The 14,032-nt window shown below is 36.0% G+C and overlaps 1 protein-coding gene across 1 annotated transcript; it reads right to left on the minus strand.

The window, feature by feature from the left end:
• Window positions 1-5,712: 5,712 nt before the first annotated feature.
• On the minus strand, window positions 5,713-11,796 carry LOC136349749 (uncharacterized). Its single transcript, XM_066301475.1, has 4 exons — window positions 6,369-11,796; window positions 6,082-6,192; window positions 5,969-6,034; window positions 5,713-5,807 (listed from the first exon to the last, which is right to left on the minus strand). Exons 1-4 carry the CDS (start codon window positions 11,794-11,796, stop codon window positions 5,713-5,715), a joined length of 5,700 nt encoding a protein of 1,899 aa, XP_066157572.1.
• Window positions 11,797-14,032: the final 2,236 nt, after the last annotated feature.

Consider the following 14,032-nt stretch of genomic DNA (forward strand, 5'->3'; position numbering starts at 1 on the left):
ATATTTTGTGACTTTTCAAACTTTGAAGCTCGATAACTTCGGCAAATGAGTACCAAATTTGTTAAACAAAGTGTCAAATTAATCAGCTCGACGAGATTTTCAAGATGTCACAACACATAACGAGTGCATCTTGTTGAATTTCTAAGAAAAATAGTACTTTATGTGTTCAAACACACAACTTTTGTGACTTTTCAATCTTTGAAACTCGATAACTTCGGCAAATGTGGAACAAATTTCTTAAACAAAGTGTGAAATTAATCAGCTCGACGAGATTTTGAAGATGTCACAACTCATCATGATTGCAACTTGCTGAATTTCCAAAAAATAATAGTACATTATGTGCTCAAACACACATATTTTGTGACTTTTCAAACTTTGAAGCTCGATAACTTCGGCAAATGAGGACCAAATTTGTTAAACAAAGTGTCAAATTAATCAGCTCGACGAGATTTTGAAGATGTCACAACACATCATGATTGCATCTTGTTGAATTTCCAAGAAAAATAGTACTTTATGTGCTCAAACACACATATTTTGTGACTTTTAAAACTTTTAAGCTCGATAACTTCGGCAAATGAGTACCAAATTCCTTAAACAAAGTGTCAAATTAATCAGCTCGACGAGATCTTGAAAATGACATGAAACACCATGATTGTATTTTGTTGAATTTCCAAGAAAAATAGTACTTTATGTGCTCAAACACACAACTTGTGTGACTTTTCAAACTTTGAAGCTTGATAACTTCGGCAAATGAGGACCACATTTGTTAGACAAAGTGTCACATTAATCAGCTCGACAAGATTTTCAAGATGTCACAACACATAACGAGTTCATCTTGTTGAATTTCTAAGAAAAATAGTACATTATGTGTTCAAACATACAACTTGTGTGACTTTTCAAACTTTGAAGCTCGATAACTTCGGCAAATGAGTACCAAATTCCTTAAACAAAGTTTCAAATTAATCAGTTCGACGAGATTTTGAAGTTGTCACAACTCATCATGATTGCATCTTGTTGAATTTCCAAGAAAATAGTACTTTATGTGCTCAAACACACATATTTTGTGACTTTTCAATCTTTGAAACTCGATAACTTCTCAAATGTGGAACAAATTTCTTAAACAAAGTGTCAAATTAATCAGCTCGACGAGTTTTTGAAGATGTCACAACTCATCATGATTGCATCTTGTTGAATTTCCCAGAAAAATAATACTTTATGTGCTCAAACACACAACTTGTGTGACTTTTCAAACTTTGAAGCTCGATAACTTCGGCAAATGAGGACCAAATTTGTTAAACAAAGTGTCAAATTAATCGGCTCGACGAGATCTTTAAAATGACATGAAACATCGTGATTGCATCTTGTTGGATTTCCAAGAAAAATAGTACTTTATGTGCTCAAACACACAACTTGTGTAACTTTTCAAACTTTGAAGCTCGATAACTTCGGCAAATGAGGACCAAATTTGTTAAACAAAATGTCAAATTAATCAGCTCGACGAGATTTTCAAGATGTCACAACACATAACGAGTTCATCTTGTTGAATTTCTAAGAAAAATAGTACTTTATGTGTTCAAACACACAACTTTTGTGACTTTTCAATCTTTGAAACTGGATAACTTCGGCAAATGTGGAACAAATTTCTTAAACAAAGTGTGAAATTAATCAGCTCGACGAGATTTTGAAGATGTCACAACTCATCATGATTGCAACTTGTTGAATTTCCAAAAAAAAATAGTACTTTATGTGCTCAAACACACATATTTTGTGACTTTTCAAACTTTGAAGCTCGATAACTTCGGCAAATGAGGACCAAATTTGTTAAACAAAGTGTCAAATTAATCGGCTCGACAAGATCTTTAAAATGACATGAAACATCATGATTGCATCTTGTTGAATTTCCAAGAAAAATAGTACTTTATGTGCTCAAACACACATATTTTGTGACTTTTCAAACTTTGAAGCTCGATAACTTCGGCAAATGAGGACCAAATTTGTTAAACAAAGTGTCAAATTAATCAGCTCGGCGAGATCTTTAAAATAACATGAAACATCATGATTGCATCTTGTTGAATTTCCAAGAAAAATAGTACTTTATGTGCTCAAACACACAACTTGTGTGACTTTTCAAACTTTGAAGCTCGATAACTTCGGCAAATGAGGACCAAATTTGTTAAACAAAATGTCAAATTAATCAGCTCGACGAGATTTTCAAGATGTCACAACACATAACGAGTTCATCTTGTTGAATTTCTAAGAAAAATAGTACTTTATGTGTTCAAACACACAACTTTTGTGACTTTTCAATCTTTGAAACTCGATAACTTCGGCAAATGTGGAACAAATTTCTTAAACAAAGTGTGAAATTAATCAGCTCGACGAGATTTTGAAGATGTCACAACTCATCATGATTGCATCTTGTTGATTTTCCAAGAAAAATAGTACTTTATGTGCTCAAACACACAACTTGTGTGACTTTTCAAACTTTGAAGCTCGATAACTTCGGCAAATGAGGACCAAATTTGTTAAACAAAGTGTCAAATTAATCGGCTCGACGAGATCTTTAAAATGACATGAAACATCATGATTGCATCATGTTGAATTTCCAAGAAAAATAGTACTTTATGTGCTCAAACACACATATTTTGTGACTTTTAAAACTTTTAAACTCGATAACTTCGGCAAATGAGTACCAAATTTGTTAAACAAAGTGTCAAATTAATCAGCTCGACGAGATTGTGAAGATGTCACATCTCATCATAATTGCGTCTTGTTGAATTTCCAAGAAAAATAGTACTTTATGAGCTCAAACACACAACTTTTGTGACTTTTCAAATTTTGAAGCTCGATAACGTCGGCAAATGAGTACCAAATTCCTTCAACAAAGTGTCAAATTATTCAGCTCGACGAGATCTTTAAAATGACATGAAACACCATGATTGCATCTTGTTGAATTTCCAAGGAAAATAGTACTTTATGTGCTCAAACACACAACTTGTGTGACTTTTCAAACTTTGCAGCTCGATAACTTCGGCAAATGAGGACCACATTTTTTAAACAAAGTGTCAAATTAATCGGCTCGACGAGATCTTTAAAATGACATGAAACATCATGATTGCATCTTGTTGAATTTCCAAGAAAAATAGTACTTTATGTGCTGAAACACACAACTTGTGTGACTTTTCAAACTTTGAAGCTCGATAACGTCGGCAAATGAGTACCAAATTCCTTCAACAAAGTGTCAAATTATTCAGCTCGACGAGATCTTTAAAATGACATGAAACACCATGATTGCATCTTATTGAATTTCCCAGAAAAATAATACTTTATGTGCTCAAACACACAACTTGTGTGACTTTTCAAACTTTGAAGCTCGATAACTTCGGCAAATGAGGACCAAATTTGTTAAACAAAGTGTCAAATTAATCGGCTCGACGAGATCTTTAAAATGACATGAAACATCATGATTGCATCTTGTTGAATTTCCAAGAAAAATAGTACTTTATGTGCTCAAACTCACATATTTTGTGACTTTTCAATCTTTGAAACTCGATAACTTCGGCAAATGTGGAACAAATTTCTTAAACAAAGTGTGAAATTAATCAGCTCGACGAGATTTTGAAGATGTCACAACTCATCATGATTGCAACTTGCTGAATTTCCAAAAAAAAATAGTACATTATGTGCTCAAACACACATATTTTGTGACTTTTAAAACTTTTAAGCTGGATAACTTCGGCAAATGAGTACCAAATTCCTTAAACAAAGTGTCAAATTAATCAGCTCGACGAGATCTTGAAAATGACATGAAACACCATGATTGTATTTTGTTGAATTTCCAAAAAAATAGTACTTTATGTGCTCAAACACACAACTTGTGTGACTTTTCAAACTTTGCAGCTCGATAACTTCGGCAAATGAGGACCAAATTTTTTAAACAAAGTGTCAAATTAATCGGCTCGACGAGATCTTTAAAATGACATGAAACATCATGATTGCATCATGTTGAATTTCCAATAAAAATAGTACTTTATGTGCTCAAACACACAACTTGTGTGACTTTTCAAACTTTGAAGCTCGATAACTTCGGCAAATGAGAAGCAAATTCCTTAAACAAAGTGTCAAATTAATCAGCTCGACGAGATTTTCAAGATGTCACAACACATAACGAGTGTATCTTGTTGAATTTCCAAGAAAAATAGTACTTTATGTGCTCAAACACACAACTTGTGTGACTTTTCAAACTTTGAAGCTCGATAACTTCGGCAAATGAGTACCAAATTTCTTAAACAAAGTGTCAAATTAATCTGCTCGACGAGATTTTGAAGATGTCACAACAAATAACGAGTTCATCTTGTTGAATTTCTAAGAAAAATAGTACTTTATGTGTTCAAACACACAACTTGTGTGACTTTTCAAATTTTGAAGCTCGATAACTTCGGCAAATGAGTAGCAAATTCCTTAAACAAAGTGTCAAATTAATCAGCTCGACGAGATTTTGAAGATGTCACAACTCATCATGATTGCATCTTGTTGAATTTCCAAAAAAATAGTACTTTATGTGCTCAAACACACAACTTGTTTGACTTTTCAAACTTTGCAGCTCGATAACTTCGGCAAATGATTACCAAATTTGTTAAACAAAGTGTCAAATTAATCAGCTCGACGAGATTTTCAAGATGTCACAACACATAACGAGTGCATCTTGTTGAATTTCCAAGAAAAATAGTACTTTATGTGGTCAAACACACAACTTGTGTAACTTTTCAAACTTTGAAGCTCGATAACTTCGGCAAATGAGGACCAAATTTGTTAAACAAAGTGTCAAATTAATCAGCTCGACGAGATTTTCAAGATGTCACAACACATAACGAGTTCATCTTGTTGAATTTCTAAGAAAAATAGTACTTTATGTGTTCAAACACACAACTTTTGTGACTTTTCAATCTTTGAAACTCGATAACTTCTCAAATGTGGAACAAATTTCTTAAACAAAGTGTGAAATTAATCAGCTCGACGAGATTTTGAAGATGTCACAACTCATCATGATTGCATCTTGTTGAATTTCCAAGAAAAATAGTACTTTATGGGCTCAAACACACAACTTGTGTGACTTTTCAAACTTTGAAGCTCGATAACTTCGGCAAATGAGTACCAAATTCCTTAAACAAAGTGTCAAATTAATCAGCTCGACGAGATTTTGAAGATGTCACAACAAATAACGAGTTCATCTTGTTGAATTTCTAAGAAAAATAGTACTTTATGTGTTCAAACAAACAACTTGTGTGACTTTTCAAACTTTGAAGCTCGATAACTTCGGCAAATGAGTACCAAATTCCTTAAACAAAGTTTCAAATTAATCAGTTCGACGAGATTTTGAAGTTGTCACAACTCATCATGATTGCATCATGTTGAATTTCCAAAAAAATAGTACTTTATGTGCTCAAACACACAACTTGTGTGACTTTTCAAACTTTGAAGCTCGATAACTTCGGCAAATGAGTAGCAAATTCCTTAAATAAACTGTCAAATTAATCAGCTCGACGAGATTTTCAAGATGTCACAACACATAACGAGTGTATCTTGTTGAATTTCCAAGAAAAATAGTACTTTATGTGTGTTGGTCCTTGATGTGAAACTCACGTTGAACGTTGACTGGACTATTGAAGGACCACCCTGATCTTACAGGATCAGGGACACTGGGTTCTGGTTTCAATTAATTAACACCCCGAAACAATAATAACGATTTATTGAACTGCTGCTAATTAATTTGGCCAGACGAGTAAGGACTAACTGACAACGAGCCACTATATAAATTTTGTGGTTCAGTTAAGTCCCTGAGTATTGATTCAAAGTATCTATATTTTTTATTCTATTTCCCGAAAAATTTACTAACGGTTTGTTCGAGTTCTTGTCAAAAAATCCAAAAGAAAAAGCCCCGCAATCTCCCTTCCCAGATCTTAAGTACCAGAATGCCAGAACCTCCAGGCAGAGGCGTGCTGCCTTCCCGGGCCAACTTTCACACATCTGGTACCTATTTTTAAGGAATGTGACCGTTAGTCGGGTACTTATACGACGCACTTCTATTAGGATACACGATAAGCTTTCTTAGCTCATCGTAGATATCCCAATTTCTTGCGTCGTAAAAGGGAACGAACATATCTCTCCCCGCACTAAGCGGCCCTTTTCCCTCTTGAGGTAGTTTGGTTTACTGAAGAATACTGGGAAATAAGTTGCGGGACAGAGGCGTAACTTAAGGTCTTAAATTATAACTTAATCTATTTCTTATTTAAATGAACCTACGTCTTAACATGCCGGCCCCGTTAAAAAGTCCCTACTTTTTAAGTTCCTTAAATTTTAATTCTCACCCGTAGGTAACGGGCAGATTTTGGACACTGTTCTCTTTGATATTGTTCCGTTTGGCAACCGCACTGTCACTACACGTATCACATTGTCCTTCCCTTTGTGAAGTTGTACAACTCGGGCTAATGACCATCGAAGTGGTGGCAGGTTGTCTTCAACTAACAGTACTAAGGATCCAATTTCTATAGATTTATCAGCCGACTTTTTCCATTTACTTCTATTTTGGAGACTTGCTAGGTAGTCCTTAACCCAGTTACTCCAGAATTGCTGTTGCAATTGTTGGACACGTTCATATTGAGACAACTGAGATATGGGACTATCTCTAACATCGTGTTGAGGGGGGCTTACCAGTGAGTCACCAATAAGGAAATGCGCGGGAGTAAGGGGTAGATAGTCATTTATATCGTTAGAGGTTGGCGTTAGTGGACGTGAGTTTAGACATGCTTCAATTTTTACCAATAAGGTATACATCTCTTCATAGGCTAAAGCCGAATCTCCTAAAACACGGCGAAGGTGAAATTTGGTTGATTTAACTGCCGCTTCCCATAATCCACCCATATGAGCGCTACGGGCTGGTAAAAAATGCCACCGGATTTGATCATTTGCTAAATGTGTCGATACAGCATTGACATGCAATTTATTGTTTAGTAATGCTTGAAGTTCGAGAAAATGATTATTTGCCCCCACGAAATTGGAGCCATTATCCGAGTAGATATCAGTGGGCTTTCCTCGCCTTGAACAGAACCGATCTAGCGCGTTTAAAAAACTAACGGTAGAGAGGTCCCTAACCAGCTCTATGTGTATTGCTCGCGTAGCGAAACAAACAAAAATACAAATGTATGTTTTTACACGTTTAGATCTACGTAACGTACCCTCCTTTACTAATATGGGTCCTGCATAATCTATTCCGCAATTCGAAAAAGGTCGTGACGGTGTCACCCTTGCAGCCGGGAGGGAACCCATTAGGAACTTTAATGGTTTTGGTTTTACCTTAAAGCATCTTATACACCTACTTAGAATAGTCTTAATTGCATTTTTTCCATTAACTATCCAATATTGTAGACGTATTATTGATAGGAGGTTCTGGACCCCCGCGTGCAAATGTTTCATATGTTCGTCCATTATTACTAGATCTGTAAATTTATGCTTATATGCTAATATCACTGGATGCCGTTGATCAAACCTACAATCAGAATTTGTTAATCGTCCTCCCACTCTAATGATTCCTACGGAATCTAGGAAAGGGTTTAGACTTAAAATTTTGCTGTCACTAGCTACTTTGTTATTTTTGTGTAGTTCTTTAATTTCTTTATGAAACGTATCGCGTTGCGCCAATTTTATTAATATTCTTTGAGCTTCATTGAGTTCTTCAACGGTCAAACAGGAAGACGTGTTTTTTGTTTTCGTTAGACTTTGTTCTTTAAATCGCCATATGTATGCGACTATGCGACGAAGTTTAAATAATGTCGAGAATCTACTAAAAATGTCAAAGGTGGGTTTGTCAATACTAGCGTGGGTCATGATTTTGTTTTCCACAGAACTGTTCGTTTTGAGTTCCGGTAACCGATCTAAAGAAATTTCCTCGTTTTCCGATTCTATTACCATTTGTGACTGAGATTCGCGTAAAAAATTAGGACCGTGGAACCAGAGTTCACATTGTAATAGCTCTTTTGGGCTTAGCCCCCTTGAGATTACATCCGCAGGATTATCTTTGCTTGGTACATGGGCCCAATTCTCCTCTTTTGATAATTCCGTGATTTTTGCCACCCGATTAGCGACAAATGTTTTAAGGTTAGACGGTTCGATTTTTATCCATGCCAGGACAATTTTGGAGTCTGTAAAATATTTTACGTGTGATATGGGTATATCCAATATTCGTTTCATAGTATCCATTAGCTTAGCTAACAGGTGAGCGGCTAATAGTTCGAGTCGAGGTAACGTCAGCTTTTTAACTGGAGCTACTCGTGATTTCCCAGTTAAAAGTCGAAGATTGTGATTGCCAAGGTCGTCTATTGATCCTACATAGATACATGCTCCGTAGGCCTTTTCTGAGCTGTCGCTGAAGCCGAATAATGTAATCCGAATCGCGTTGCCTAATATTACGTGCCTGTCTACCTTGCATTCGTTTAAACATTCTAGTTGAGCTGCAAAGTCCTGCCACAGTTGTCTAAGTTCCTTGGGGACCTCTTGATCCCAATCGAGTTGCAATTTCCATAGTGATTGAATAATTAATTTGGCCCTAATCATTGCTGGCCCGATCAGACCAAGAGGGTCGAAGATCTGAGAGATGGTTGACAAAATGGTTCTCTTTGTCACGCAGGTTGCATCGAGCTTAACCTTGACCGTATACTTTAGAATATCTTGTTCGGGATCCCAAGATATTCCCAAAGTTTTCAATTCCTTCTCATTGTGCGAAAGAATGAAGCTATCAAGGTTTTCATTATCATTTGATTTTAGAATTTTCTTTAATACAGTTCCACTATTTGAAGACCATTTTCTTAGTTTGAAATTGGCTTGGTTCATTATTTCGTTAAGTTCTTGGTAAATGTCCCATGCCTCTGCTTCCGAATCCACGCTAACTAATAAGTCGTCCATATAGAAGGAACGTTTTATTATTTCCGATGTTCGAGGATATATGTTCATGTTTTGTTCTGCTAGTTCTACCAAACAGCGTGTGGCTTGAAAGGGTGCACTCGATGTGCCGTACGTCACTGTGTTCAGTTTATAAACTTCGACAGGATCTTTACCATTCGACCGCCACAAAATTTTCTGAAATTCTCGTTCGTTTTCCTCAATTTTTATGCATCTATACATCATCTTGATGTCTGCACTTAAAACTGTTTTTCGAAGACGTAACCGTAACAATATGGCATACAGCTCGTCTTGTACTACCGGGCCAACCATTAAGGTATCATTTAGCGAAATTCCCGTGGTAGTTTTGCAACTTGCGTCGAAAACTACACGGCATTTTGTGGTGATTGAGTTTTTCACCACCGCACTGTGGGGCAGAAAATAGCTCTTGCTTGACAAAGAGTCGTCGTCTTCGATTGATCCCTGTCGCGTCATGTGACCTAAGGCTTCGTACTCGGCCATAAAGTCTACATATTGCTTTTTTAATTCCTCGTTCTTCGCTAGCTTTTTCTCCAAATACATTAGTCGTTTTAACGCTATGGTTTTTGAATCTCCGAGACCTAAGTTTACATCATATTTAAAGGGGTACCTAACTATAAAGTTGTTATCTTTATCGCGGGTCGTGGTTTGCGTAAAGTATTCTTCACAGTAGGTTTCCTCTTTCGATAAAATTTTTGATTCCTCAAATTCCTCAACGTGCCAGAATTTGGTTAGAGAGTCATGTAGCATTTTATTCGATATTCGCGTTGATAAATTGCATACCGTTTTTTGAGTACGTGTTTTAAAAATTTCCAAATTTCCCGATATCACCCATCCTAAGGACGTTTCTTGTAATATCGGCAACTTATTACCTAATCTTATTTTCCCTGAGCCCAATAAGTCGTAAAATATGTCTACCCCTAGTAAAACGTCGATTTGTTTTGGTTCATTAAATTTCTCATCGGCTAAATTAATATGGGTTGGAACCTTTAACAACGATTTAGAGAATTTAAACAAAGGTAAATTTTCAGTAAGGGTTGGTAAAACTAAAAATGTTAAATTGGCCGAAAAGTTATTAAATCTCGATTTGATTTTAGTGGAAGTTTGTTTGTTAATTTTCGTAACGACTTGACTGATGCCTGATAAGGGAATTTGGATTTTTTTGCAACCTAAATTTAATTTTTTACACAGACTTTCGCTTATTAAATTTGATTGGCTTCCAGAATCCAGTAGCGCATTACACTTATGCCAATTTCCCCTTTCATCAACAATCAAAATTATAGCGGTTGATAGCAATACTTGATTATTTCCCAAACTAGCAGAGGCTAAAGATAATGAGTAATCAACACTTTCGTTGACGTCATCGTCGTTTTGATCGCTCGTCAGTCTTGGACGCTCCGTTGATCCAAAACACTTTTCCTTACGTACACTTTGAGTAGCAGTCATGGAGGATGTACCTTTTGGCAAATCTTTTCTTTCTGCGGGTACTGAGGACACTCTTTTGCTGTCGTTCTTAAGGCTTTGAGCACGCTCATCCCCTTGACGTTTCTCATAATGTAGCGCTGTATTGTGTGTTTGATTGCATTTTTTGCAACCGCTCGACTTACATTCCTGTTTGCGATGACCTACTCGTAAGCAATTACTACACAACTTATGTTTTCGAACTTCTTCATACCTTTCAGATACTGACAGTTGGGTAAACCGAGGGCACTGGTAAATTAAATGATTTCCGCTGCACAAATAACAATCTTTGCTAATCCTTTCAGTTAAAGCATATGACTGATTTTTAAACTGAGAGAATCCGATTCTTTTTTCCTGATTTCTGATTTCGGTTGTACCTTTATCATATTTATGTGACTGAAGCCTTGAAAAACTACTTGATGATTCCAACGTAAAACATTTTTCAGTTAAGAAATCAAGTAATTGTTCAGTCGTAGGACATTCATTTTGATACTGTGTTCGTTCCCACTCACGATTAGTATTATCGTCTAATTTGCTTAAAATTAAAGTATTCAATAATGGATCCCACTTGTCGACAGGTAATTTTAATTTTTCCAACGCAGCTATATGTTGGTGAACTGTATCTACAAGTTTCCTTATAGCTGTCGCTGATTCTTTATTTGCGTTCGGTAAATTAAATAGTATATTTTTCACGTGAAATTTAACTACAACTTTTTTATTTTCGTAACGTTTTTGTAATAAATTTAAAGCTATTGAATAATTTTCAGGCATTATATCAATTGAATCTATTAGTTTCAGCGCGTCGCCCTTACAACACAATTTTAGATACAGTAATTTTTCTGTATCGCTTAAATCAGTTCTCTTATGTACTACCGAGTCAAAAATACTTTTAAAACTAAACCACGTTTCGCAGCTGCCAAAAAATGAGGGTAACCCTAAATCTGGTAATTTTCCTAATTTTCCGAATGGTTTTAAATTTCCTGATTGCATGCTATTTCCACTGAAATCCGTGTTAACCGATCTTATGAACTTTTTTGCTTGTGAAATTGCATCATAATAAGCTGATTCCGTTTCAAGCCGATTTTCTTCTTCGATTGAATTCATAAACTCTAAACGAGTTTGAATTCTATCGAATTCCTCAAGATCTTTCTCTATGCTCTTGAGGCGTATTTCACAAGAGATTGTATCATTAACATCTATACTGTCAGTTAGGTACTGTTCAAAGCGAGACAACCGTTTGATTAGTACTGTGCGAGCATAAGAAAGTTCTCGAAATTCACCGCTTTCTGTGGGTAACTCTGTCGAGCCAAGATACTTTTCGGAACTTTGTAAAGTTTTTCCTCTCTTTGCTTTTACCGACATTTTTGACTAATGTTAAATCAACGAAACGATTCAAATTCAAAGTTATGTGTTACGTTCTTGACGCTATCAATCGAGACTCACCAATTTCACCTTCTTTAGTTACGAACAATTCAATACAACTTTGTGACAATCTCAAACAATAAATGACTGTTCTAAAGAGGGAATCGGTAAATGGAGCAATTACGAGGTAAGGTAAATTCAAGAGAAAAAGAGTGATAAAGGAACTGACTCACCGAGGTCTTCTTCCTGGTTTTTGGCGTAGTTTCTCGTTCCACTTGTGAGCTGTGTTTTATAGGCACTGATTCAATCCAGTCGTATCCGGCTCGAAGGACCAAAAAATATGTTGGTCCTTGATGTGAAACTCACGTTGAACGTTGACTGGACTATTGAAGGACCACCCTGATCTTACAGGATCAGGGACACTGGGTTCTGGTTTCAATTAATTAACACTCCGAAACAATAATAACGATTTATTGAACTGCTGCTAATTAATTTGGCCAGACGAGTAAGGACTAACTGACAACGAGCCACTATATAAATTTTGTGGTTCAGTTAAGTCCCTGAGTATTGATTCAAAGTATCTATATTTTTTATTCTATTTCCCGAAAAATTTACTAACGGTTTGTTCGAGTTCTTGTCAAAAAATCCAAAAGAAAAAGCCCCGCAATCTCCCTTCCCAGATCTTAAGTACCAGAATGCCAGAACCTCCAGGCAGAGGCGTGCTGCCTTCCCGGGCCAACTTTCACACATCTGGTACCTATTTTTAAGGAATGTGACCGTTAGTCGGGTACTTATACGACGCACTTCTATTAGGATACACGATAAGCTTTCTTAGCTCATCGTAGATATCCCAATTTCTTGCGTCGTAAAAGGGAACGAACATATCTCTCCCCGCACTAAGCGGCCCTTTTCCCTCTTGAGGTAGTTTGGTTTACTGAAGAATACTGGGAAATAAGTTGCGGGACAGAGGCGTAACTTAAGGTCTTAAATTATAACTTAATCTATTTCTTATTTAAATGGACCTACGTCTTAACAATGTGCTCAAACACACAACTTGTGTGACTTTTCAAATTTTGAAGCTCGATAACTTCGGCAAATGAGGACCAAATTTGTTAAACAAAGTGTCAAATTAATCGGCTCGACGAGATCTTTAAAATGACACAACACATCATGATTGCATATTGCTGAATTTCCAAGAAAAATAGTACTTTATGTGCTCAAATACACAACTTGTGTGACTTTTCAAATTTTGAAGCTCGATAACTTCGGCAAATGAGTACCAAATTTCTTAAACAAAGTGTCAAATTAATCAGCTCGACGAGATTTTGAAGATGTCACAACAAATAACGAGTTCATCTTGTTGAATTTCTAAGAAAAATAGTACTTTATGTGTTCAAACACACAACTTGTGTGACTTTTCAAATTTTGAAGCTCGATAACTTCGGCAAATGAGTACCAAATTCCTTAAACAAAGTTTCAAATTAATCAGTTCGACGAGATTTTGAAGTTGTCACAACTCATCATGATTGCATCTTGTTGAATTTCCAAAAAAATAGTACTTTATGTGCTCAAACACACAACTTGTGTGACTTTTCAAACTTTGAAACTCGATAACTTCGGCAAATAAGTACCAAATTCCTTAAACAAAGTGTCAAATTAATCAGCTCGACGAGATCTTGAAAATGACATGAAACACCATGATTGCATTTTGTTGAATTTCCAAGAAAAATAGTACTTTATGTGCTCAAACACACAACTTGTGTGACTTTTCAAACTTTGAAGCTCGATAACTTCGGCAAATGAGGACCACATTTGTTAGACAAAGTGTCACATTAATCAGCTCGACAAGATTTTCAAGATGTCACAACACATAACGAGTGCATCTTGTTGAATTTCCAAGAAAAATAGTACTTTATGTGCTCAAACACACAACTTGTGTGACTTTTCAAACTTTGAAGCTCGATAACTTCGGCAAATGAGGACCAAATTCCTTAAAGAAAGTGTCAAATTAATCAGCTCAATGAGATTTTGAAGATGTCACAACTCATCATGATTGCATCTTGTTGAATTTCTAAGAAAAATAGTACTTTATGTGCTCAAACACACAACTTGTTTGACTTTTCAAACTTTGAAGCTCGATAACTTCGGCAAATGAGGACCAAATTTGTTAAACAATGTGTCAAATTAATCAGCTCGTCGAGATTTTGAAGATGTCACAACTCATCATGATTGCATC

This window comes from Euwallacea fornicatus, unplaced genomic scaffold (assembly GCF_040115645.1).
Source record: "Euwallacea fornicatus isolate EFF26 unplaced genomic scaffold, ASM4011564v1 scaffold_52, whole genome shotgun sequence".
Taxonomy (NCBI): domain Eukaryota; kingdom Metazoa; phylum Arthropoda; class Insecta; order Coleoptera; family Curculionidae; genus Euwallacea; species Euwallacea fornicatus.